At 37.1% G+C, this 27,288-nt stretch overlaps 1 protein-coding gene across 19 annotated transcripts in view; it reads right to left on the bottom strand.

The window, feature by feature from the left end:
- Positions 1-27,288, bottom strand: part of PHKA1 (phosphorylase kinase regulatory subunit alpha 1) — a 157,629-nt gene that overhangs the window by 53,571 nt on the left and 76,770 nt on the right. For all 19 annotated transcript variants that reach the window (XR_011999375.1, XM_072746326.1, XM_072746331.1 and 16 more), the window contains 2 exons: positions 11,368-11,477; positions 10,272-10,416 (listed from right to left, as the gene is read on the bottom strand). Coding sequence is in view for 18 of the 19 variants with exons in the window: in XM_072746326.1 (XP_072602427.1) it covers positions 10,272-10,416; positions 11,368-11,477 (255 nt within the window). In the remaining variant the exon portion in view is untranslated. The remainder of the gene's footprint in view (positions 1-10,271; positions 10,417-11,367; positions 11,478-27,288) is intronic.

Below are 27,288 nucleotides of genomic sequence, written 5' to 3'. Positions count from 1 at the left end.
TTGTTGACTGTATCCTTTGCTGTGCAAAAGCTTCTTCTCTTGATGAAGTCCCAGTAGTTCATTTTTGCTTTTGTTTCTTTTGCCTTCGTGGATGTATCTTACAAGAAGTTACTGTGGCCGAGTTCAAAAAGGGTGTTGCCTGTGTTCTCCTCTAGGATTTTGATGGAATCTTGTCTCACATTTAGATCTTTCATCCATTTTGAGTTTATCTCTGTGTATGGTGTAGGAGAATGGTCCAGTTTCATTCTTCTGCATGTGGCTGTCCAATTTTCCCAGCACCACTTATTGAAGAGACTGTCTTTTTTCCAGTGGATAGTCTTTCCTGCTTTGTTGAATATTAGTTGACCATAGAGTTGAGGGTCCACTCCTGGATTCTCTATTCTGTTCCATTGATCTATGTGTCTGTTTTTGTGCCAGTACCACACTGTCTTGATGACCACAGCTTTGTAGTACAACCTGAAATCCGGCATTGTGATGCCCCCAGCTATGGTTTCTTTTTTTAATATTCCCCTGGCTATTCGGGGTCTTTTCTGATTCCACAGAAATCTTAAGATGATTTGTTCCAACTCTCTGAAGAAAGTCCATGGTATTTTGATAGGGATTGCATTAAATGTGTAAATTGCCCTGGGTAGCATTGACATTTTCACAATATTAATTCTTCCAAGCCATGAGCATGAAATATTTTTCCATCTCTTTGCATCTTCCTCAATCTCTTTCAGAAGTGTTCTGTAGTTTTTGGGTATAAATCCTTTACCTCTTTGGTTAGCTTTATTCCTAGGTATCTTATGCTTTTTAGTGCAATTGTAAATGGGATTGACTCTCAATTTCTCTTTCTTCAGTCTCACTGTAAGTGTATAGAAATGCCACTGACTTCTGGGCATTGATTTTGTATCCTGCCACACTGCCAAATTGCTTTATGAGTTCTAGCCATCTTGGGGTGGAGTCTTATGGGTCTTCTGTGTACAGTATCATGTCATCTGTGAAGAGGGAGAGTTTGACTTCTTCTTTGCCAATTTGAATGCCTTTTATTTCTTTTTGTTGGCTGATTTCTGAGGCTAGGACTTCTAGTACTATGTTGAATAGCAGTGGTGAGAGTGGACATCCCTGTCTTGTTCCTGATCTTAGGGGAAAGGCTCCCAGTGCTTCCCCACTGAGAATGATATTGGCTGTGGGCTTTTCGTAGATGGCTTTTGAGATCCTGAGGAATGTTCCCTTTATCCCTACACTCTGAAGAGTTTTGATCAGGAATGGATGCTCTATTTTGTCAAATGTTTTTTCTGCATCTATTGAGAGGATCATATGGTTCTTGTTTTTTCCCTTGCTGATATGATCAATCACGTTGATTGCTTTATGAGTGTTGAACCAGCCTTGCATCCCAGGGATAAATCCCACTTGGTCATGATGAATAATCTTCTTAATGTATTGTTGCATCCTATTGGCTAGTATCTTGTTGATAATTTTTGCATCCATGTTCATCAGGGATATTGGTGTATAATTCTCCTTTTTGGTGGGGTCTTTGTCTGGTTTTGGAATTAAGGTGATGCTGGCCTCATAGAACGAGTTTGGAAGTATTCCATCTCTATCTTTTGGAACAGCTTTAGTAGAATAGGTATGGTTTCTTCTTTAAACATTTGATAGAATTCCCCTGGGAAGCCATCTGGCCCTGGACTTTTGTGTCTTGGGAGGTTTTTGCTGACTGCTTCAATTTCCTCCCTGGTTATTGGCCTGTTCAGGCTTTCTATTTCTTGCTGTTCCAGTTTTGGTAGTTTGTGGTTTTCCAGAAATGCGTCCATTTCTTCTAGATTGCCTAATTTATTGGTGTATATCTGCTCATAATATGTTTTTAAAGTCGTTAGTATTTCCTTGGTGTTGGTGGCGATCTCTCCTTTCTCATTCATGATTTTATTAATTTGAGTCTTTTCTCTCTTCTTTTTAATAAGGCTGGCTAATGGTTTATCTATCTTATTAATTCTTTTAAAGAACCAACTCCTGGTTTTGTTAATCTGTTCCACAGTTCTTCTGGTCTCTATTTCATTGAGTTCTGCTCGAATCTTTATTAACACTCTTCTTCTGCTGGGTGTAGGATCTATTTGCTGTTTTTCGCCAGCTCCTTTAGGTGCAAGGTTAGCTTTTGTATTTGAGTTCTTTCCAGTTTTTGGATGGATGCTTGTATTGCGATGTATTTCCCCCTCAGGAACGCTTTTGCTGTATCCCAAAGATTTTGAATGGTTGTTTCCTCATTCTCATTAGTTTCCATGAATCTTTTTAATTCTTCTCTAATTTCCTGGTTGACCCTTTTATCTTTTAGCAGGATGGTCCTTAACCTCCACGCGTTTGAAATCCTTCCAAACTCCTTCTTGTGATTGAGTTCTAGTTTCAAAGCATTTTGGTCTGAAAATATGCAGGGGATGATCCCAATCTTTTGGTATCGGTTCAGACCTGATTTGTGACCCAGTATGTGGTCTATTCTGGAGAAAGTTCCATGTGCACTTGAGAAGAATGTGTATTCAGTTGCGTTTGGATGTAAAGTTCTGTAAATATCTGTGAAATCCATGGGATCCCTGGGTGGCGCAGGGTTTGGCGCCTGCCTTTGGCCCAGGGCGCGGTCCTGGAGACCCGGGATCAAATCCCACATCAGGCTCCCGGTGCATGGAGCCTGCTTCTCCCTCCGCCTGTGTCTCTGCCTCTCTCTCTCTCTCTCTGTGACTATCATAAAAAAAAAAATTAAAAAAAAATATCTGTGAAATCCATCTGGTCCAGTGTATCATATAAAGCTCTTGTTTCTTTGGAGATGTTGTGCTTACAAGACCTGTCGATTGTAGAAAGCGCTACATTCAAGTCACCAAGTATAAGTGTATTATTATCTAAGTATGTCTTAACTTTGGTTATTAATTGATTGATATACTTGGCAGCTCCCACATTCGGGGCATAAATATTGATGATTGTTAGGTCCTCTTGTTAGATAGATCCTTTAAGTATGATATACTGTCCCTCTTCATCTCTTACTACAGTCTTCGGGATAAACTTTAGTTTATCTGATATACGGATGGCTACCCCTGCTTTCTTTCGAGGACCATTTGAATGGTACATGGTTCTCCAACCTTTTATTTTCAGGCTGTAGGTGTCCTTATGTCTAAAACGAGTCTTTTGTAGACAGCAAATAGATGGGCCTTGCTTTTTTATCCAGTCAGAAACCCTGTGCCTTTTGATGGGGTCATTAAGCCCATTCATGTTCAGAATGACTATTGAAATATATGAATTTAGTGTCATCATGATATCTATTCAGTCCCTGTTTTTGTGGATTGTTCCCTTGGACTTCCTCTTTCTATTACAGAATCCCCCTTAGTATTTCTTGCAGAGCCGGCTTGGTGGTCACATATTCTTTCAGTTTCTGCCTATCTTGGAAGCTCTTTATCTCTCCTTCTATTCTGAATGAGAGCCTTGCTGGAAAAAGTATTCTTGGCTGCAGATTCTTCTCATTTAGGACCCTGAATATATCCTCCCAGTCCTTTCTGGCCTGCCGGGTCTCTGTGGAGAGGTCTGCCTTTAATCTAATATTTCTCCCCATAAAAGTTAGAGATTTCTTGTCTCTTGCTGCTTTAAGGATCTTCTCCTTATCTTTGGAATTTGCAAGTTTCACTATTAAACGTGGAGGTGTTGAGCGGTTTTTATTGATTTTGGTGTGGGGGGGGGTCTCTCTCTCTATTTCCTGGATCTGAATGCCTGTTTCCCTTCCCAAGTTAGGAAAGTTCTCAGCTATGATTTTTTCAAATACACATTCTGGACCTCTGTCCCTTACGGCGCCCTCTGGAACCCCAGTTAAATGTAGATTTTTCCTTCTGAGGCTGTCATTTATTTCCCTTAACCTATTCTCATGATCTTTTAATTGTTTCTCTCTTTTTTCCTCAGTTTCCTTCCTTGCCATCAACTTGTCTTCTATGTTTCTCACTCGTTCTTCTACCTCGTTAACCCTCGTCGTTAGGACCTCTAGTTTGGATTGCATCTCATTTAATTGATTTTTAATTTCTGCCTGATTAGATCTAAATTCTGCAGCCATGAAGTCTCTTGAATCCTTTATGCTTTTTTCTAGAGCCGCCAGTAGCTTTGTAATAGTGCTTCTGAATTGGCTTTCTGACATTGAATTGTAATCTAAATTTTGTAATTCTGTGGGAGAGAGGACTTTTTCTGATTCTTTCTTTTAAGGTGAGATTTTCATTTTGCTTAGTGCAGAGTGAGTCATTTTGCTCAGTGCAGAGTGGCCAAAAACAAGTTGTACTGGGAAAAGGAGTAAAAGAGAGAAGAGAAAAAAGAAACGAAAAAAACGAAAGGAGATGAAAAAAGAAAAAAGGGGGGGGGAGGAAGCAAACAGAAAACAAAAAACAAGGGGGAGTATCCTCTGATACTGTAGATCCTTCGAATTCTCCTGGAACTTTCCAGTGCTGCTTGGTCAATAACTTGCTTTTCCCCTGTCCTAGATGGTCTTGGGGGGGCGCTGCTGTGCTGATTCTCAGGTTTGTGCACCTGGGGGAGCTGCTCAGCCCTTTGCCTGGTGCATGGCTCGGTGGGAGTTGTTTATCCTGTGAGGCTCAGTGGGGGTTGTTTATCCTGTGAGGCCCCAGGAGGAACAATAACAGTAGTGGCTCTCCAGTTTTTGAGTCAGCTCCCACAGTAACTACCACAGCTCCCAGTCTTCAGGGGCCTGGATGTTCTGGGGGGCAGGGCCGCAGATCTGCACAGCTTGGGGCCGCCCGGTGGTCCTTGCTGTCCTGTGTCCTCCAGGCTTCTTCCTGTCCAGGAGGGAGCCCCGGATCTTGGGCTGTGTCTCCTAGTGCCCTGGGCTCCGGGGCCTGCTCCACTGGAATCATGCTATGGGGGCGCGCAGCCCGGTGCGTGGAGCCACCGCCAGTGCTGCTGCAGGAGCTGCTCTGGGGCCCTGCCTGGCACGCGCTGCAGCCCTTTAGGGAGCTCAGCATGGTGTGTGGCATGGTCTCCTCCGGGGTGCAGGTCCTCTGTTAGCGTCCCTGGGAGCCTGAGGGCATCCCCCCATCCCCCCCCTCCCCCGCTCCTGGGATTCTGCTCCAACTCCCTGAGAGTGCCTTTCTGTCAGGGAGGATTGGTGAAACTCCAGCTTCTCCTGGAAGGGGCTTTCCTGTCCTGGGGGCACTCGCCTCGTAGCCTTAGCCCGGCTCCTCGCGGCGGCTCCTCCCCCTTGGATGCTTTTTTATTTCTTTATTATTATTTTTTCCTTCTTCCTACCTTGATAGAAGCGGAAACTCTTCTCACTGTAGCATTCCAGCTGTTCTCTCTTTAAATCTCAGACCGTAGGTTTTCAGGATGATTTGACAGTTATCTAGATAATTTGGTGGGGACAGGTGACTTGGGGACCCTCCTCTTCCGCCATCTTGCCCCCTCCCCCCAGAAAATTTGTTAATTTTATCTAGATTTACAAAATTAAATTTGGTATTCTTTTATAATTTTATTATTTTTATAACTATTTTTTCTATTTATTTGAAGCACAGTTGAAAAAAGTGGTACACTTTGGAAATTTAGTGGCACAAGGTATGCTACCATAGCTGGAGGGACATTATACAGTTAAAAAAAGAAAATAAGGAAAAAATTCCCATTTCAAACACTGCATTATGTAATTGTACCTGTCCAAACAGACCTTTTACAAATACTAGGTCAATAAACTGCTAATATCCATAAAAAGGCAGCTTTATTACTAAAATGTAAAAATTTGAAAGATTGGTATCTAAACAAAAGACAAAAACAAACTTTAATTGCATTTCTTTACATTTCTGCATTTATTGATTGTGAAGTTCTTCTGTACATCCTAATTCCCCCTGGTTTTCTATAATTATATCTTCAAGTCACTCTATCATCTCTATTCTGCTATTGAGCTTATCTACTGAATTTTTCATTTTAGTTATTGTAGTTTTCAGTTCTAAATCTTCCATTTGGTTCTCTATATTTTCAAATTCTTTGTTGAGGATTTCTATTTCTTTGCTGAGACTTCCTACTCTCAAGTGCAGTGCAGTCATAATTTCTTAAGATATTTTTTATGATGACTACTTTAAAATCTTTGTCACAATTCCAATAGCTTTGTTATCTTGGTATTGGTGTCTGCTGACCAATTTTTCTCATTGAAGTTAAGATTTTCTTGGACAGGGATCCCTGGGTGGCGCAGCGGTTTGGCGCCTGCCTTTGGCCCAGGGCGCGATCCTGGAGACCCGGGATCGAATCCCACATCGGGCTCCCGGTGCATGGAGCCTGCTTCTCCCTCTGCCTGTGTCTCTGCCTCTCTCTCTCTCTCTCTCTCTCTCTCTCTGTGACTATCATAAATAAATAAAAAAAAAAATTAAAAAAAAAATATTAAAAAAAAAAAAAAAAAGATTTTCTTGGACATTGGTATAAGTGACTTATATTGTATTCTGGAAATACAGGGTATTATCTTATGAAACTTTGGGTCTTACTGAATCTTCTGATATAGCAGTTCTCTTCTGATACTGTGCAGCAGGGAAGGGAGCACTGCCTTATTACTGCTAGTGGGTATAGAAGAAAGTTCCTCTATTGTTGTGCAAGGATGAAAGTCTAAGCTCCTCACTAGCACTTCTAGACACTACCCCTAAGAAAGAAGAAGGGTGCTTCTTCACAGGTATGTGAAGGGTTCTGTCTAGGGTCCCCACATAGCCTTTGATTATAGAAGTGGGAGTGGGGCTGCAGTTTTTTTCCATGATGTTTGGCTAGAGTAAGACAGTTATTGTCTGAAAGTTTTCTGTCTGGCTAGGTTGCCCCTCTGCTGTTATGTTGGCCAGAGGAAAAAGGGTTTTCTTGGGTCTTTTTACTGCAACATTTGTATTTCTGGGATAAAAACTTCTCCAGCATCTGGTTCAGAAACATGGGACGAAGGAAAACCCAGTATACTCACTGCTGTGTCATTTCTCAGATGCAAAGTCCCTTGTCATTCTCCCTTCTATTTTCTGACTTTCAGAGTTTTTTTGTGTTTGTTTTACAGATAGTGTCCAGGGTTTTAACTGTACTTAACAGGAGAAATAGGGAGAAGTGAGTGCACTCCATTTTGTCTGGAAATTGGAACTCCTTTTTTTCCCCCAAAGTGTTTACAGATATGAATATTTCCAAATATCACTATGGCCTAATATATTAAGTTTTGATAAGTAGTAGTATTATTTCTTATTTTAGAACACTAATTTCAAATTTGTGTCCTCTTTAAGAATTATTTGTAAAAAAAAACTTTAATTCTTTCATGGTCAGATTTTTAAAATTATTCTTGTGTCATATGTCATATGCCTGGCAATATCACCTATATGATTTCTACTTTTTAAAAAATAACACTTCTTTGTGTATTCTTTTTAGGTATAGTTTTGTATATACTCATAAATACAAAAATCGGGCTTGTTAATCCTCCTTATATTTAATTATGTTTTATACTTGATCTGTGCCATTCTAATAGAAATATGTTATAGTTTCCGATTATGACTCTACAATAGTTTTATCATTTGTCTTTAAGTTTTCCTAAATATCTGCTTTATACATTTCATTGACACTATTGTGTAGATAAAGGTTTTGGACCGTTATATCATCTTTTTATAAGGTAAGTCTCTTTTTGAGTATAGCTGACACAACATTATATTAGTGTTATGTGTATAACTTAGTGATTTGGCAAGTTTATACATTTTGCTATATTCACTTCAAATGTACTTAGCATCTGTCCCATTACATTGCTATTGCTATTGCAATATCATTGACTGCATCCCTTATGCTGTGCCTTTGATTCCCATGACTTAATCATTCCATAACTAGAAGTCTATATCTCTCTTTCTTCTTCACCCTTTTGTCCCCTCCCCTCTGGCAATCATCAGTTTGTTATCTGTATTTATAGATCTGATTCCGCTTTTTGTCTGTGTAGCTCTTACCAACATAAAATATCCTTCCTGTCTCTTTTAAAGACTTGTGCCTTGAATTATATTTACTATTTTTGATATTAGTGTTGCCACCATGGCTTTTCTTTTTGTTAGCATTTACATGATTTATCTTTATACATTCCTTTATTTTCCATTTTCCCATATAATCTTATCTTAGGGATATCTTTTGTAAGTAGCATCTAGCTGGATTTTGCTCTTATATGTATTCTGGAAATCTTTATCTTTAATATGATAATTTAACTAATTCACATTTTGATGTGATCACTGGCATATTCATTCTCATTTCACCAGCACAAAATTGTCACTGACAAAAACATACAGCTGTTGGTAATGTAAGCTTTGGAGACAGACCTGGTTAGAGGCCTGACTCTGTCCCAAGCTTTGTGACTCTGGAAAATGAATAAAATGTGGCTATTAATATGACCTACCTGAATAGAGTTGTAGAGATTTCAAAATAATGCATTGAAAGCACTTAGCTCAGTGCCCAGCACAGAGAAAGTGTTCAATAAACATTTCAATTATTACTGCTATGTTACTGCTGTTTTTGTTGTGTGATCAAGTACCAAGTATCAAAACTTTGTGATTTAAATCTAGATCTTTATTTTTCTTCCTAAGGTATGGCTGTGTATCGCACCCCAATTATTAGATATTTCAATTTTGAAATCTCTTTGTCGCCACAAATTCAACATGTCCCTTTACAACTGGCATCTTCTTGTAGAATTTCTCTGTTTCTATCAATGGCAGCATTATTTACCTAGTCTCTAAATCTTTGCATTACCTTGATTCATATCCCATATCTAGTTAGCCAACATCTGACTTGTAGGTGTTATCTAAAATACTCCTCTATTCTTCTTTCCCACTTTTTTGTTATTATCATCAATCCAATATATCTTCTCACCATCTCAAACTTGGATTATTTTCTTTGATATCAAATTCTTACTACAATGATACTGTCATCAAATCAATATTCTGTAAACACCCCTTTCATCATGCCACTCCTTGTTCAAAAACTTCTGATAATTTTAGACTTCTGAGAAAATCTAGTTGAATATCTGTGCATATTTTCAATGCCTTCATTATCTGACCCCACTTTATCTGATTTTGTTGATAATTATATTCCAACATGCAAAGCCACTCCATGCAGGTTGGCCTCTCCACTGTGCACTCATAAGTCAAGCTCATCCCTGTCTCTAGGTCTCATTCATGGTATTTTTCCCTTACCTAAAGGGCCTTTCCTTCTTCTCCAATATGAATTCTTCCCATCCCCAAAAGCCTTGATAAGTCCCACTTCAGTCAAGAAATTTTCTTTAAAATTGTGATCGCCTTCACTATAAAATACGAATCTCATGGTTTGGTACTTGTTTATATATTGTCTTCAGTTGTTCTCTATTACTTTTGTGTATCATCTTTGCCTCTCCAATTAGACTTTATACTTTCAGAAGACAATTCTGGGAACATAGTGTTTATTAATCAGGTACATGTTAATTGGCCTAAATATAGAAAGCAAAAAGAATAAATCTACCCTACTTTCTCAATTCATTTGCTTTTGAAGCACTTTAGAGATGTGACCAATATCCTTATTGTCTGTCTGGACATTGAACAATTTATGACAAAGGATTCTTCTCTAATGAAAAGGAATTCTACATACTTTGGCAGTACAAACAGGCTTTTGGAAGCAATTGCAAAGACACAGAAAGGAAGCAGTGCTTCAGTATTGGCTCTAGTCCTCCAGCAACTGAGAGAATAATAAATCCTTTCACCTGGTTTCAAATAAGCAATGTCAGGAAGCCTGGTCAAAAAGGAAAAGATAAACTGAGAGCCTTTCCACTTCTCCCTGCTAAATTTTACTGCTTCAGTTAGGCAAGCCTTGCAAGGATAAGTCTGGGAGCTTATCTATAAAATCTTGATGCTCCAATGGAGTAAGACAGATGCAGAATGTATTATTACTGTCTTTAAAATGAATTGTATAAACAGAGTTTTTGCAAATCGGCCTAAAAACCAGTTAGTCCCCAAGTAGCCCCCAAGTTATTCTAATTCATTTTTTGAATTATAGCCCTCAAACCATCTGAAATATTCTTGTGTATTGGTTCATTTGTTACATATTTATTCTAAAACATAAGCTCCATGAGAATAGAAAACTCATCTGCCTTATTCACCTCATGTATCCCAAGTGCTTAGATAAATCCCTGGCACAAAATAGGAGCTATTAAGTAACTATTGAAAGAATAAATGATAACGAATAGCTCTCCAATGATTCTAATATTTTGAAGGGCTAACCACATCATTTATTCCAAAAATACTTTTGTTTTTTGCCTCATACAACCTTACCAAGCATGGTATGTGAGATGGGGAAGGTGATGGTGGGCTGGCCTGTCATCCTCCAGCGGCTACAGAGGTAGGAGAGGTCTGTTCTAAGCATTTCTACTATCATCTTGTTGTCCAGAGCCAGGTAGAACTGTTGCTGGTCTATAAACTGAGAAAAAGAAGAAAAATAATAGCTCAGAATAATTTACTCTTACAACTGTACAATAATATTTTAAAGTATTCACATATTCACAAGGATATATAACATGTCAGAAAGGCAACAATATCCCCAACTTTAGTGCCTCATTCTTTCCAAATAATCTGATAGTCCCTTGGTACATATAGTAGTTTTTTGACATTTTTACAGTGTACTATATACTTTACAAAGTGTTTTTAAGTACATAATTTTATTTAATTATATAACAAATGAGTGAGGGCTTTTCTTTTAATAGATGAAAATAAGGCCACGAGACATTAAATGGATTAACAAAGTCATATGACTAGCAAATGGCAAGGTCAGAAATAGAATCTATGGTCCATTAGTCTTTTGTCTATACCTCAGCTGCACAATTTCAGATGTAAGATGATAAAGCTTTCCTCCTATGCACACATATAATTTGGCTTATTAGTGTAATGTAACTAATAAATACCAAGCTAACAATGTTATAATCATGGCTAAAACAGAACTGACATTTTTGTTTAGAAGAGGGTATCAATGATTTCCAGGCATATAGAAGGGATCTTTGCCCAAAACAAAGAGAACACATAATTCAGTAGCTAAATAAAAAAAGACTATATTTTCTTTATGAAGGACAAATACAGTCTTATTTTTAACATTTAAAAAGGAGTACTTTTAAAGGTACTCCAACATGTATAAAATTCCTAGTCACTGTTTCTGCAACACCCAGGACTATTCTTGGTAGCCACAACCACTTGGCATTGTTCCGTGCTACAACTTCAATTCAATCCAACTCAACAAATATTTACTAAGCAACTTAATATGTGCAAGGCCCCATGAACTCTAATACTTGTCATAACTCCAGTAAACATGTTTTATTTCTGTAATGTTTCTGTTTTGCTTCCATTCATCTCAATGCATGCTAAAGCTCATTCCACCCACCTGTGGAGTGAAGGTAAAGATAGTTTTCCGAATGTCATAGAGTTTTGAAGTTCCAAGGACTCCCATATGCCTGTAGGGTCGTCCACTGAGTTTCATTCTACTGTTGCATCCTGAGGTAGAATTGAGAGATGCTCAAGATCTTTCTAGGGCACAAATCCAATCAGTAAACCTTTGGTTTTTTTGGGGGGGGGGATTAGATTTACACTTCCTGATTGAACAAAGTTTTGTGTCTCAAAGTTAGTATCCATGTTATGTACAAGGCCATATGAAGCACTGTAAGCTCTCTAACAGAAAGAGTATGAAATTATTTCTGTTCTTAAAAGATTTTATGCTCTTATAAAGAAGTCACATAGTCTACATATAAGAGAAAAGCATGCACACGAAAATTAATAGTTCTACAAAAGATAGAATTCTATTAGTGATATTCATATGCTGAATTTCCTTAAATCCCATGAAAACTGCAAAAGCTACTTTGACTATCAAACTTATTTTTTAAAAGATTTATTTATTGGGATCCCTGGGTGGCGCAGTGGTTTGGCGCCTGCCTTTGGCCCAGGGCGCGATCCGGCTCCCTGCAGGGAGCCTGATGTAGGACTCTATCTTAGGCCCCAGGATTATGCCCTGAGCCAAAGGCAGACGCTCAACTGCTGAGCCACCCAGGCGTCCCTACTATCATACTTACTAATGTAAACTATGCTTCAATAAAGCTGAACAAAACCTCATCAACTTAAAGATGGCATACTAAACTGAAAAACTGAAATGAATTTATCTTGATCTCCTTCAATTGCATAGTACTGACTCATTTTAATTCAATGGACAACACATCTTATTTAAACAAATCAAAAATTTTTATATTATTGTGTCTGATAGGAAATTTTGTAGAATCTTATACATAGAGCAAAATTTACTTGGCAGAGGAACATTTTTGAAAACTTAAGGGGACGGCATGAACTATCAGACAGCTACAAAAGGCATAATTTTAGAGAAAATTTATATAGAATCTGTTCATGTGTCTAAATATTATGTATGTGTGAATGTATATATGTATACACACACACACACACACACATCCACCTTATTTCCCTGAGTATAAGATGTCTTCTTTTTCATTGTTTAGCATTCTGAAATTAGAATCTATCTGATAATTGATATCTGTGTTACATGTAGTTGAATTTCTTTTTCTTTCAAAAGGCAGTTATTACATCAATATCTCTTACCATGAGGAAATAGTTCATTTATTCACACACATTTTTCCCTTTTATAACACACGATATATTGTATAAGATAGGGTAGCACTATACACAAAGAGCTTCTCAAACTCTTTTCCTCCAAAATATATATTGAATATCGTTTCACATTAGTACTGAGAGAACTAGTACTGCTTTTTTTTTTTTTTTTAATTGGATGGAACACATTTTTCTTGGGGGTTTTATTTTTGCCCCTGCTTTATCCTAAGTATGAAACTTATCAAATATGCACATTTTTAGTGCTGCTTCACTTTTAGGAACAGAACCAGGGAACTATCAATGCCTTGGTCATATTCCAGAGTCCACTCTGGAAAGCACACATTTTACCTTAGAATGATATCACAACCAGGCTTATCCACTGCTCCTTCCATTTTGTTTCTTTTTTATTGTAGTAAAATATACATTACATACAATTTACCATTCCAACCATTTTTTATTTTATTTTTTAAAAATACAGCTTTTATTTATTTGAGGGAGAGAGAGAGAGAGAGTTAACAGGGGGAGGGCAAAGGGAAAAGCAGACTCCCAGCTGAGCAGGGAGCCTAACATAGGGCTCTCGGATCATGACCTGAACCAAAGGCAGACGCTTAACAGACTGAGCCACCAGGCACCCCAGCGTGATCTAGTTCTGCATAGTACATACCCAAACTCCAGATTCTCAAAAGGAAAGCAGGTATTCAGCATAAGCCATGCTGTCTGTACAGTTTAGACACACATTAAACCACTCTTATCCTTTTTTTAAAAAAATAGATTTATGAGGGGGGGGGGGCGCAGACACACAGGTAGAAGGAGGAGCAGGCTCCATGCAGGAAGCTTGATGCGGGACTCGATCCCGGAACTCCGGGATTACTCCCTGAGTCAAAGGCAGACGCTCAACCGCTGAGCCACCCAGGTGTCCCAACCACTCTTATCCCTAAGAGGATGGTGGAATCCTTCCCAAGTCCAGGTCTTCAGATGTCATCCAAGGGCCAAACTTGCATGCAGTTAGCTAAGGTGTCTTTGTCAGTAGGTCCCTGATGCAGCAAAGCAAGCCTAACCTATAGTATTATCCTCAGTTATACCCTCAGGGGCCCTAGATTTAGCCAGATAGAATGAACCATTACTATAAAAAATATGTATCTTCAACAGCCAGGTAGCTTCCACCTTAAGATTCTGTATTAACCTTTTTTATCTGGCTTGAGGGATCAATCAATCCAGGCAGGGCACAAGTCTGGCCAGTAAATTGAAACTGACCTGAATGCCTTCCAAAGCTGAGGCAATGCCACGATAGTCAGTACTCATAGAACAGTACAATTCTAGAGGGCACACAAGTACTCTTGGACAAAAATGTTAGGTATAACATACATTAATCAGGCAGTTTAGGTTTACAGTATCTCCAATAGGGTCTTCCACTGCAGGCATCCTGTCCTAGGGCTTCCAGTCCAGTCCAAAAAAAACCTCAGTTCATCCTATGGTTCCAATAGGAGTGTCTCCTGAAGGGAGCTGTCTCATTTAGCAACGATAGTTTTACAATCATCTCCTCTCATCCAGACCTTTTGTCTGGAAGAACTGCATGCAAGAGGTTTAAGAGAATTTTCATAGGTAAACATTTTTATACAGCTTAGCCAGAAAGACATATCATGTCCAGGAATTGGTCAAAATGAAATCCTGAATTTTCAAATATTTTAGAAATGAGTTTTCATACCTCTCTTCCCTTTGTTCTGTTCCTTTATCCAGTGAGCAGCCTAGAAAAGATCATTTTCTTTCTGGGGACAGCTGCATTTAATAAGCAAATTGCGTTACTAAGGTTTGTGGATCAGGAGAAAGGTGAGGGGAGTGATGCTATCAGTCTATTTTTGTAAACTGGAATTAATATGGAAAGCCAAACACAAACACTAACAGCAGTGGCACGGTACCAAGAAGGGGTCAAGAGCAATCTACCAAGAGTGGGGAAGGAGTCACATTTGCTGTGACGTGCTGCCTCCAATTTGTAGCTTTTGCAGAAATCACAAGAATGCAATCAGTTTTTGCATCATACATAAAGAGCCAATTAGTAGATCAACTTCAGATGGTCCAATCAGAGAACAAACCTTTTCCTGTGGGCATCAGCAACTGTCCTAAATGGTCCAGCCAGAACGCAGGATGGTTTAATAAATTTAGAGCCCCACAGGGAGGGTGACCCAAATCTGCAATGATCTGAGTCTGAGTTCATTTAAAGTTCATTTTGTTCATTTAGAGTTCGTTTAGCCTGTGCTTGCTTTCAGTTCGGCACATCTGGTGCTGAGGTGGGAACAGTCTTATAGCCAACCATACTGGGTTTCAGTTGAGAGTCAGGTCCAGGCAATTAGGATCTGTGAATGCCAAATTAGGATGGCAAAACAGCAGCTTTTCTTAGGCAGCTGCAAAGCTGGGATGCTGCAAGGCCAGTCAGCCATGGTCTAAGTCCAAGTCTAAGTGATAAGCAAGACTGTCCTAAACTCTTTATTGTGTCATTCAGTCCAAACTGACCACTCAAAAATATGCACATCAGGACAAAAAATGATCAGCCCCCCTACGAGTTAGACATTTGGTTTCATAAAAGCTTACTGGCAACCAAAAACTACTTTTTAATTTTTTTTAATTTTTATTTATTTATGATAGTCACAGAGAGATATAGAGAGAGGCAGAGACACAGGCAGAGAGAGGAGCAGGCTCCATGCACCAGGAGCCCGACGTGGGATTCGATCCCGGGTCTCCAGGATCGCGCCCTGGGCCAAAGGCAGGCGCCAAACCGCTGCGCCACCCAGGGATCCCCAAAAACTACTTTTTAAACTCAAAGAAGTTTATTTTCATCTGGAGATTGTCTCTTCATGTATTCATTTTTCTAGAAGCTCCAACAGGTAAAATATGATAGTAAAATCAGTAGTTATGGAGACTAGTTCTTGTTTCCATTACTCAAAGAATTTTAATTTCGATCTGCCCACTGGCAGCAAAGAGTAAGGTGGTTGTGTTCCACTAAGACTTTTTTTCCGTTTTGCAACTTTCCCTGATCAGAATGGTCCCTCTAGCTTTAGATTATAAGAATATAACATTTTACATCAATTTTTGTCATATCTCCAGATGCAAAAGCCACAAATAACAAAACCATTTTAAAAATTCTCCCTTTCCTCCTTATTGAAAGTTCAAACTTCTAGTAATGTTACCTATGGAACATTATAGTTGCAGGGAGATCCCAGTTGTAATGTGGGGTGGGGGTGGGAAGCTGATGTAGCAGCAGCCAGAGAATTTTTTCTCTTTGATTTATAAAACTGCTCCAACTCAGAAAAGTGATTTAACCTTTTTTACTCCCACTTGAACAAAAGGGGCATGAACTTTTAAACATTTGGTCCCATCCATGGATCACTTTTGGGGATGTTTGCCCTTTCTCCTCCAGCCTGGAGAAGAAAAGGAAAACCAAAGGCATGAGATGGACTTCCCCTACCCCTCACTTTAGCATCACGGCCAAAATTAGCCAGATGATCCACCAAGCCAACTCTCCTGGAGTTGGATCTACCATTTTCAAATTCCATAGATAACTTTTACCTCTCACAACTGAAAGTAGTTCAGCTGCTGTTTTGTATCATGGATAAATCCACAGCCACCCAGGTACCACAGGCTTGTCATCCTCTACCTTCCTTTTCTCAAACAATGCTTTTGCCATATTTAAGTGGATTAAGGTCGTTCTAGAAAAATCTCACCACTGTCATCACTGTGTTGGGTGTCCTGAAGACTACCTCAGGTTTGGTGATACGCTAAGAAGGACTCAGGGGACTCGAATCATACTTATGGCTAAGATTTACTACAGCAAAAGGATATAAAGCAAAATCAGCAAAGGAAAAAGGTGCATGGTGAGAAGTCTAGAGCAAAACAGGCACAAGTTTCTAAGAGTCCTCTCTCCTAGTGGAATCATGTGGAACATGATTAATTCCTCCAGCATCAAATTGTGACAGCACGTGTGAAATGCTGCTTATCAGCTCATGAATTGGTACCCAACATTTTAATTAAGGGACTGCTCATATAGGCACCCTTTTCCTAATAGGTACTCAAACTCCAGACTTTCAGAAGGAAAGCAGGTGTTCAGCACAAGCTATATTGTTTGTACAATTAAGATATAGTAAAGTATACTTATCATTAGGAAGATGGTGGAAAGCTTCCCCAAATCCAAGTCTTCAGATGCCAGCCAAGGGCCAACCTTGCAAGCAGGCCTTTCTAAGGATGTTGTTTCAAGCCTGTCATGTTAACTCTTTTTTGCACATTGTCCATGTCTTTTAGAATATATATATATATATATATATATATATATATATATATATATATTTCTGCTGAGTATATACCTAGTAGCAGAAATGATAGGTCACAGGGTATGTGAATGTCCAATTTCAGCAAATACTGTCTAGTAGTTTTACAAAGTAGTTGTACCAACTTACATTTCCACTAGCAGTGTATACAAGTTCCATTTGTTCCACATCTTTGTTGTGGTATGATCAATTGTTAATTTTAGCCACTCTAAGAGGTGTGTAGAAGTGTTTTACTGTGGCTTTAACTTGTACTTTCTTGGTGAAATAATGAATAATGAAACACCTCTTCATATGTTTAGTGGCCATCTACTTTTGTGAAATAACTCCATTTTCATATTGAGTTATCTTCCCTTTATAGGAGTCCTTCATAAGTTCTGTATTTGAGTCTTTTGTCAGCTATATGAATTGCAAATATGTTCTCCTATTATGTGGCTTGCCTTCTTATTCTTGGAGGTTTCTTTTGATGACTAGAAGTTCTTAATGTCAATATCTTTCTTTTTTAAAAAGATTTTATTTATTCATGAGAGAGAGAGAGAGAGAGAGAGAGAGAGAGAGAGAGAGAGAGAGGCAGAGACACAGGCAGAGGGAGAAGCAGGATCCATGCAGGGAGCCTGACGCAGGACTCGATCCCAGGACTCTGGGATCACACCCTGGGCCAAAGGCAGGCGCTAAACTGCTGAGCCATCCAGGGATCCCCGTCAATATCTTTCTTTAAGTTTAGTGCCTTCCATGTCGTGATTAAAAAACCCTTGCCTATCCCCAAGATTGCCAAAATGATTTCCTACTATACCTTCTATAAATTTTACTATTTCACCTTTCATATTTGGGCATACAATCCATATGGTGTGAGGTAGGGTCGAGGTCCTTTTATTTTTTTCACAGATGATATACAATGTACTAGGCATCACTTATTGAAAAGATGATCTATTCCCCACTGCACGGATATGGCAGCATGCCATAAATCATGTGGGTCTATTTCTGAACTCTATTCTGGCATAGTTCCATTAATCTAGTTGTCTATATTTCTGCCATATAAATTGTAGAACAATAATAAATCTTAAAAACAGAGTAAAAGTCCCGAAACTTAATTTTTGTTCATTAAGATTTTATTGGTTATTTTCAGACCTTTGCATTTCCCTGTACATTTGAAAATCATCTCTTATCTTACATCCATGCACACGCACAGCTTGCTGAGAATTTAAATAGAATTACTGCAACTATAGAAAACAGGCATCTTTATTTTGTTTAAAGATTTTATTTATTCACAAGAGACAGAGAAAGGCAGAGACATAGGCAGAGGGAGAAGCAGGCTTCCTGTGGGGAGCCTGATGTAGAACTCGATCCTGGGACCCTGGGATCATGCCCTGAACCAAAGGCAGACAATCAACCACTGAGCCCCCCAGGCGTTCCAAAAACTGACATCTTTAAAAGATTGACTTTTCTAACCCAGGGCTGGTAAACATTTTCTGTAAAGGGATAGATAGTAAATATTTTAGGCTTTGCACCCCATGTCCCAGCATTATTGCATATTTTGTTTTAACATATTTTTTGTTTTAGTTTTTACATATTTTGTTTTGTTTTGATGTTCATAGATAATATCATCAATGATATAATTTAAAATATTTTCTAATTGAATGTTGCTAATATAAATACAATTAATTTTTTGTGAATTGATCTTGCATCTAGCAAACTTATTAATTCAGTTATAAATTCTTTTTTAAAAATATTTTATTTATTTGACACAGAGAAAGCACAAGCAGGGAGAGTGACAGGCAGAGGGAGAGGGAGAAGCAGTCTCCCTGCTGAGCAAGGAGCCCAGTGTGGGGCTTGATCTTAGGAACTTGGGATCATGACCTGAGCCCAAGGCAGATGCTTAACTGACTGAGCCACCCAGGTGCCCCCACTTATAAATTCTAATAGCTTCTCTATATATTACTTTGGGTTTTCTACTTATATAATCATGTGATCTGTAGGTAATGACAGCTTTCCTTCTTTTCCAATCCTAATAACTTTTATTTCTTTTTCATGCCTTGCTCCACTGGCTATAAGCACCAGTACAATGCCAAAAGGAAGTGGTGGTGGTGGGCATCTCAGACATCTTATTCCTAATCTGAGGGGGACTAGGGTGAGGAAACTTTTAATACTTTACCACCAAGTCTGATGTTAGGTTTTAAGAAGATATCCTTTATTATATAACATTTGAGGAAGTTTCCTTTGACTCCTATAATATTTTTATATGAATGGTTATTAAAATTTATCAAATTTTTAAAATTGAAGTTCGATTTGCCAACATATAGTACAACACCCAGTGCTCATCCTGTCAAGTGCCCTCCTCAGTGCCTGTCAAATTATATGCATCTATTGAAATGCTCATGTTTTTTCTCCATTATTCTCTTTGTGTTGGAATATACTGTTTGATTTTTTAAAAGATTTTATTTATTTATTCATGAGAGACAGAGAGAGAGAGAGATATAGGCAGAGAGAGAAGCAGAGAAAGAAGCAGGCTCCACACAGGGAGCCCAATGTGTGACTTGATCCCAGGACTCCAGGATCACGCCCTGGGCCAAAGGCAGGCACTCAACCGCTGAGCCACCCAGGTATCTATCCCATACTGTTTTATTTTCAAATGTTAAACCACTCATGCATAATTTAGTTGAAAATATTCTCTAATTCTCCATCTTCTCATTTCTCCTTTAATCCATGGGTTATTTGTAAGTACAATGCTTAATTTCTAAATCACTGGGGATTTCCTATCTATCTTTTAAAAAGTTATTTCTGGCTTAATTCTAATGTGGCCAGAGACCACACTGATTTCAATCACACTATTTGATTTCAATTCCTTGAAATTTGTTGAAACTTAAATTGTGGCATGACATATGGTCTGTTCTGATAAATATTCAATTTGTTCTTGAATATGTATTGTGCAGTTGTTGGTATAGTATTCGATATTTACCAATTAGGTGAAGTTTGTTAATTTCATTGATGGTTTTGTCTACTTCTATCAGTTACTGACAGGAATGTGTTAAAATCTTTCACTATGATTTAGATTTATCTATTTTTCTTTTAGTTTTGCTCTTTTTTGGGGGGCTATGTATATTTTGAATCTATGCTATTACGGAAATAAAAATTAAAGATTGGGATAGCTGCCTGTTCAATTGCTTTATTACCATAAAATGTTTTTCATTGTTTCTACTAATATTTCTTGCATTTAGTATATCTTGATTATAACATAGTTACATCAGCTTCAAATTGTTTACCATTTGCATGGAATATTGTTTTATTTTCAACCTGCATCCTTATACTTCAGGTGAGACTCTCATGCAGCATAAAGTTGGGTTTTACCTTATAATCTAATCTGACAAATCTCTATCTTTTAACTGAAACATTTAGTCCATCTACATTTAACACAATTACTGAATGTTTGGGTTTAAATCTTACATTTTTTCATTCTTTATTTGCATTTTTAAAAAGTTGTATTTTAATTCCAGTTCCCTAACATAGTTATATTAGTTTCGGGTGTATAATATAATAACTCAAAATTCCATAAATAACCCAGTGTGCTCATTTTGACAAGTCTACTCCTTAATTCTCATCACCTATTTAGCCTATCCCTCCACCCACCTCCCCTCTGATAACCATCAGTTTGTTCTCTATACTTAAGAGTCTGTTTATTTCTCTTTGTTTTGCACTGCTCATTTGTTTTGTTTCTTAAATTCCACATATGAGTGAAAACATATGGTATTTGTCTTTCTCTGACTGACTTATTGCATGAAACATAGCACTCTAGCTCCATCCATGTTGTTGCAAATGGGAAGATTTCACACATTTTTATGAATGAGTAATATTTCATTACACACACACACACACACACACACACACACACACACACACCACATCCTCTTTATCCATTCATCAGTCTATGGACACTTCAGCTATTTCCATAAATTGGCAGTTGTAGATAATGCTGCTATAAACATTGGGGTACATGTATCCCTTTCAACTAGTATTTTTGTATTTTTTGGGTAAATACCTAATAGTGTAATTGCTGGATTGCAGGGTAGTTCTATGTTTAACATTTTGTGAAAACTCCATACTGTTTTCCAGAGTGGCTGTGCCAGTTTGCATTACCACCAACAGTGCAAGATGGTTGCTCTTCTCTACATCCTCGCCAACACCTGTTGTTTCCTATGTTGTTGATTTTAGCCATTCTGACTGGTGTGAGGTGGTATTCCATTGTAGTTTTGGTCTGTATTTCCCTGATGATGAGTGATTTGAGCATATTTTCATGTCTGTTGGCCATCTGGATGTCTTGTTTGGAGAAATGTCTATGCCCTCTGCTCATTTTTAATTGGATTATTTGTTCTTTAGGTGTTGAGTTGTATAAGATTCTTTATATATTTTGGATTCTAACTCTTTATCAGATATGTCATTTGTAAATATCTTCTCCCATTCTGTAGGTTGCCTTTTAGTTTCATTGATTGTTTCCTTTGCTGTGAAGAAGCTTTTTATTTTGATGTAGTTCCGATGTTTATTTTTGGTTTTGTTTCCCTTGCCTCAGGCATACCTAGAAAGAAGTTGCTAAGGCTGATGTCAAAAAAGCTACTCTGTGGGGCACCTGGCTGGCTCAGATAGTAGAGCATGTGACTTTTGATCTCAGGGTAGTGAGGTCAATCCCCACATTGGGCATGGAGCCTACTTTAAAAATGTGAAAAAAAATAAGTTACTACTTGTGTTCTAGGATTTTTATGGTTTCAGGTTTCACATTTAGGTCTTTAATCCATTTTGAATTTATTTTTGTGTCTGTTGTAAGTGGTCCAGTTTCATTCTTTGGCATGTTGCTGTCAAATTTTCCCAACAACATTTACTGAAGAGATTGTCTTTCCCACTGGATATTCTTTCCTGCTTTGTCAAAAATTAATTGGCTGTAGAGTTGTGGGTTCATTTCCGGGTTTCCTATTCTGCTCTACTGATCTATGTGTCTATTTTTCCTGCCAGTATGATAATGTTTTGATTATACACCTGTGTAATATAACTTCAAATCCGGAATTGTGATGTCTCTCACTATGGTTTTCTTTTTCAAGATTGTTTTGGCTATTTGGGGTCTTTTCTGGTTCCATACAAATTTTAGGATTGTTCTAACTCTGAAAAATATTGTTGATATTTTGATAGGGATTGCATGAAATGTGTAGATTACTTTCGGAAATACAAACATTTTAACAATATTTTTTCTTCTAATCCATGAGCATGGACTGTCTTTCCATTTGTTTGTGTCCTCTGCCATTTCTTTCATCAGTATTTTATAGTTTAAAAAGTACAGGGATCCTGGGTGGTGCAGCGGTTTGGCGCCTGCCTTTGGCCCAGGGTGCGATCCTGGAGACCCGGGATCGAATCCCACGTCAGGCTCCCGGTGCATGGAGCCTGCTTCTCCCTCTGCCTGTATCTCTGCCTCTCTCTCTCTCTGTGTGACTATCATAAATAAATAAAAATTAAAAAAAAATTTAAAAAGTACAGGTCTTTTACATCTTTGTTTAGGTTTTCCTAGGTATCTTATTGTATTTGGTACAATTATAAATGACATTGATTCTTTAATTTCTCTTTCTGCTTCTTCATAATTGGTATATACAAATGCAACAGAGTGCTGTACACTGATTTTGTATCCTGTGACTTGACTGAATTCACTTATCAGTTGTAGCAGATTTTTGGTGGAATCTTTTGGATTTTCTATATATAGTATGTCATCTGCAAATAATGACAGTTTGACTTCTTCCTTGCAGATTTGGATGCCTTTATTTCTTCTGGTTGTCTGACTGGTGTGGCTGAGACTTCCAGTACTATGTTGAAGAAAAGGGGTAGGTGAACATCCTTGTTTTTTTTTCCTGATGGTAGAGGAAAAGCTTTGTGCTTCCCCATTTAGGATGATATCATCAATGATTTTTCATATATGGCTTTTATGATGTTGAGGTATATTCCATCTAAATCTACTTTGTTGGGGGTTTTTATCATGAATGGATGTTATACTTGGTCAAATGCTTTTTCTGCATATATGGAATGACCATGTGGTTCTTATCCTTCCTTCCTTCCTTCCTTTCTTCCTTTCTTTCTTTCTTTCTTTCTTTCTTTCTTTCTTTCTTTCTTTCTTTCTTTCTTTCTTCTTCTTTCTTTCTTTCTTTTTCTTTTTTTAAGAGAGGAAGAGAGGGTAGGGAGGGGCAGAGGGAGAGGGACAGAAAGAATCTTAAGCAGGCTCCAAGCCCGGTATGGAGCCTGATGCAGGGCTCAACCCCACAACCCTGAGATCATGATCTGAGCTGAAATCAAGAGTCAGACACTTAACCTACTGAGCCACCCAGGCACCCCTATCCTTTCTATTTCGAAGTGATGTATCACACTGATTTATTTGCAAATATTGAACCAGCCTTGCAACCCAGGAATAAACTCAAATTGACTGTGGTGAATGATTTTTTAAAATATATTGTTGTATTGGGTTTGCTAGTATTTTGTTGAGGATTTTTGCATCTATGTTCATCACTAATATTGGCCTATAGTTCTCTTTTTTGGTGGTGTCTTTATTTAGTGATGGTACCAGGGTAATCAGGTCTCATAGAATGAATTTGGAAGTTTTCCTTCCTCTTTTATTTTTTGGAATAGTTTGAGAAGAATAGGTATTAACTCTTCTTTAATGTTTGGTAGAATTTGTCTGTAAAACCATCTGGTCCTGGACTTTTGTTTGTTGGGAGCTTTTTGATTACTGATTCAATTTCTTTGCTGGTTAGGTCTGTTCAACTTTTCTATTTCTAATGGTTTCAGTTTACAAACATAGTTTGTATGTTTCTAGGCATTTATTCATTTCTTCTAGGTTGTCCAGTTGGTTGGCATATAGTTTCTCATAATATTATAATTATATTTCTGTGGTGTTGGCTGTTATTTTTTAAAGATTTTATTTATTTATTCATGATAGAGAAAGAGAGAGAGAGGGAGAGAGAGAGAGAGACAGACAGACAGAGACAGAGGGAGAAGCAGGTCCCACACAGGGAGCCCAATGTGGGACTTGATCTTGGGACCCCAGGATCATGCTCTGAGCCGAAGGCAGGTGCTAAACCTCTGAGCCACCCAGGGATCCCCATGGTGTTGGCTGTTATATCTCCTCTGTCATTTATGATTTTATTTATTTGGGTCCTTTCTCTTTTCTTTTTAAATAAGTCTGGCTGGGGGTTTATCAACTCTCTTAATTTTTACAAATAACTACCTTCTGGTTTCGTTAATCTGTTCTATTTTTTTTTCTTTTTTAGTTTCTGTATCATTTACTGTCACTTTGTAGTAAGTTATAAAATCAGTAAATATAAGTTTTCAATCTTTGTTTCTCTTTCAAGATTGTTTTGGGGTCCCTTGAGATTCCATATGAATGAAATTTTTTTATTTTTGCTAAAAATATCAATGGGTTTTAGATAGGGATTGCATTGAATCCATCAATCATTTTGGATAGTACTGACATCTTCTAATCCGCGAGCATGGCTGCCTTTCCATTTATTTCTGTCTTCTTTAATTTCTTTCATAAACATTTTATCCTTTTCAGTGTACAAATCTTTCACTTCCTTGGTTACATTTATTCCAAAATGTTTTATTCTTTCTGATAATTGTAAATGAAATTGTTCTTTTAATTTTCCTTTTGGATTGTTTATTGTTAATGTATAAAAATGCAATTGATTTTTGCGTGTTGCTTTTGTATCCTGCAATTTTGCTGAATTTGTTCTAACTTTTTTTTAGTAGAATCTTTAGGGTTTTCTCTACGTAAGACCATGTAAGACCATGTAATCTGCAAACATTTTTTACTTATTCCTTTCTGACTTGGATGCCTTTTATTTCTTTTTCTTGCCTACTTGTTCTGGCTAGAACTTCCAATACTACGTTAATTAGAAGTCTGTATATCTGTTTTGGTTGTATTTTATCTTTTGGCCTTCATTTATTTGGTTTCCTAGCATATCTTATTATATGTTTTCAATGTTGAACACATTGCACAAAGCATTGGAGGGGCTCTGGATGATATTATTTTCTTCCAAAGGTGATTTAGTTTATTTTAGCAGGCAGATACACAGCAGATCATCTTAGTCTTATCAGTGATTGAGAAGATTGTGTTTTAGGCTTTGTGTTTCAGAGAAACTGGTCTATTTGTGACTTGCCTTTACTTTTAGCATGTAGCTCACCCTTCAGGGACTCTGCTGGAAGCCTGGAGTGTTTATTATAGCTTCTTCCACAAAGAAAGGTTCTGAAATAAAATTTTTGTTTTCCTAATAGTGAGATTTTGTACTTGGTTTTTTGGCCTCTCATCCCATGCAAGCACAGCTTAAGAATCAGCAAATGCCTTAAAGGAAACTGCACAGAGAATAAAGAATGGTGCTTACTTTTCTGAGGTTCTCTTTTCTTCAGGGTTTTGGCTTCTCAAGTCTGGCTGTCTTAATTATTTTCTAATGCTCTCATTTACCTTTATTTTTAAAATATATCCATTGTAGTTGTTCTTAGTATGAAGATTAATCTGATACAAACCATTTCACAGCTAGAAGCTGAAAGTCTACCTTATTCTTTTTAACTGTGACAACCTATCACAATTCAGCCATTCTTGTTTATACATATTAGTTTGCTTCTCTCATTTTGCTATTACAAATTATGTTGTAATGAACAGCTTTGTACATATATCCTTGTGCACTTGTATGAGTATTATATAGGATAGATTCTCCTAAGTAAAGTTGTTAGTCAAAGATATGTGCATTAAAATTTTTTATAGGTAATGCCAAATTGCCTCTGATTTACACTACCAGGAGTGCTGAGAGTGTTCATTTCTCCACATATTCACCAGCGCTGGATATTATCAATCTTAACTTTTGTAAAACTAATGGGAAAAACTTTTATCTCATTGTTTGTTTTGTCTTACATTTCCCCAATTATTAAAGAGGCTGAAGCTTGACAACTTAAAAAAGTGTAGTGCTAAGAAAGGAGGAACTGTGACCAACAGCACTAAAAAGTAACATACACACACATACATGTGTTAGTGAGTCTATGTATGTACAGTAAATGATTAAGGTGACATTTCAACATAGTTTTTATATGAAGTATTCAATCAATAGTGCTGGAAAGACCGGCTAAGTATTTTGCAAGCAAGTTATGATTCTTACATCATAAGGTAAACTAAAATTAAAATTCTAGACTAAGAGTTAAATGTAAAATTGTTAAAATAAAATAAAAATAAATAAATAAATAAATGAAATAAAAAAATAAATGTAAAATTGTAACTATAAAAGACTAAGAAAATACAGTGAAAATATATTTGACCTAGGGATGAATCTATCTTTCTAAGCATGGCAGCAAAGAAAACAAAAAGAAGACAATTTTACTGTGTAAAAATGTAAAACCTTTATATATCAAAATAAAATACAAAATTAAAAGGCAAATAATAAAATAGCAAAGTATTGCAATAACTTGTGGAAGACAAAGTGTTAGCATCCCTAATATATAAAAAATCTTGTCTAAAGCAATAAGAAATTTACAATTTTCCAGTAGAAAAATGGTAAAAGAATATACATAAATAATTTACAAAATAAATAGGAAAAAAGTCTACTTAATTTACAAAAACAATTTATCATCAATACATCTAAAATATTGAAATCATGCTAACAGATATTGAAATAGTGTTGTAAGAGGTTAAGAAAATATAATAGGGTTCATCATACATTATTATGTTGCAAAGTACAAATAGCAAAGATTGTTCTTTCTGACACCATTTTTCTAAAAACAACTGTGTATTTATTTAATAAAAAAGTGATTGGAAGCAAACACTCCAAAACAAAAACAGTGGCTTCCCATGAATATTAGATTTGTAGGTGACTTTTCTCTACTTTCCAGGTCCCTGCATTTGACATATATATATCAATTTGTAACCATAACTTACTATTTATGAAAACTGAGGAGAATGAGCATAGCACATCTATTCAAATGAAACTAGGAGACAAATTTACAATTCCTGAAGAAATGAAAGATATAGATGATAAAGTGGATGTATTTGATGTTCAAAAATTTGCACAAAGGCAAGAAAATAATTATCTAAAAGAAAGTTACAGAACAGAAAATATATACATTACAAACGTCATTGATAAAAGCTTACCATAAGGTATACTTAAAGAATTGATAAATATATATGGAAATGTGCAGATCCTGCCAGATATGCAAGCCATAGGAAACACAATTTCAAAAAAATAAAGCAGATATGAAGAAATGTATACCTTCACCAAGAATTAAAGAAAGGCAATTAAATTAGCATGTGTAGCAAAACTATTAATCTAACAAAAACAAGTGATAAAAATTCAATGTTGGTAAAGTAGTAAAAATAAAAA

This window comes from Vulpes vulpes, unplaced genomic scaffold, assembly GCF_048418805.1.
Source record: "Vulpes vulpes isolate BD-2025 unplaced genomic scaffold, VulVul3 u000000690, whole genome shotgun sequence".
Taxonomy (NCBI): Eukaryota; Metazoa; Chordata; class Mammalia; order Carnivora; family Canidae; genus Vulpes; species Vulpes vulpes.
Note: the sequence above shows the minus strand (reverse complement) of the source record. Positions and strands in the feature narration are given on the sequence as shown.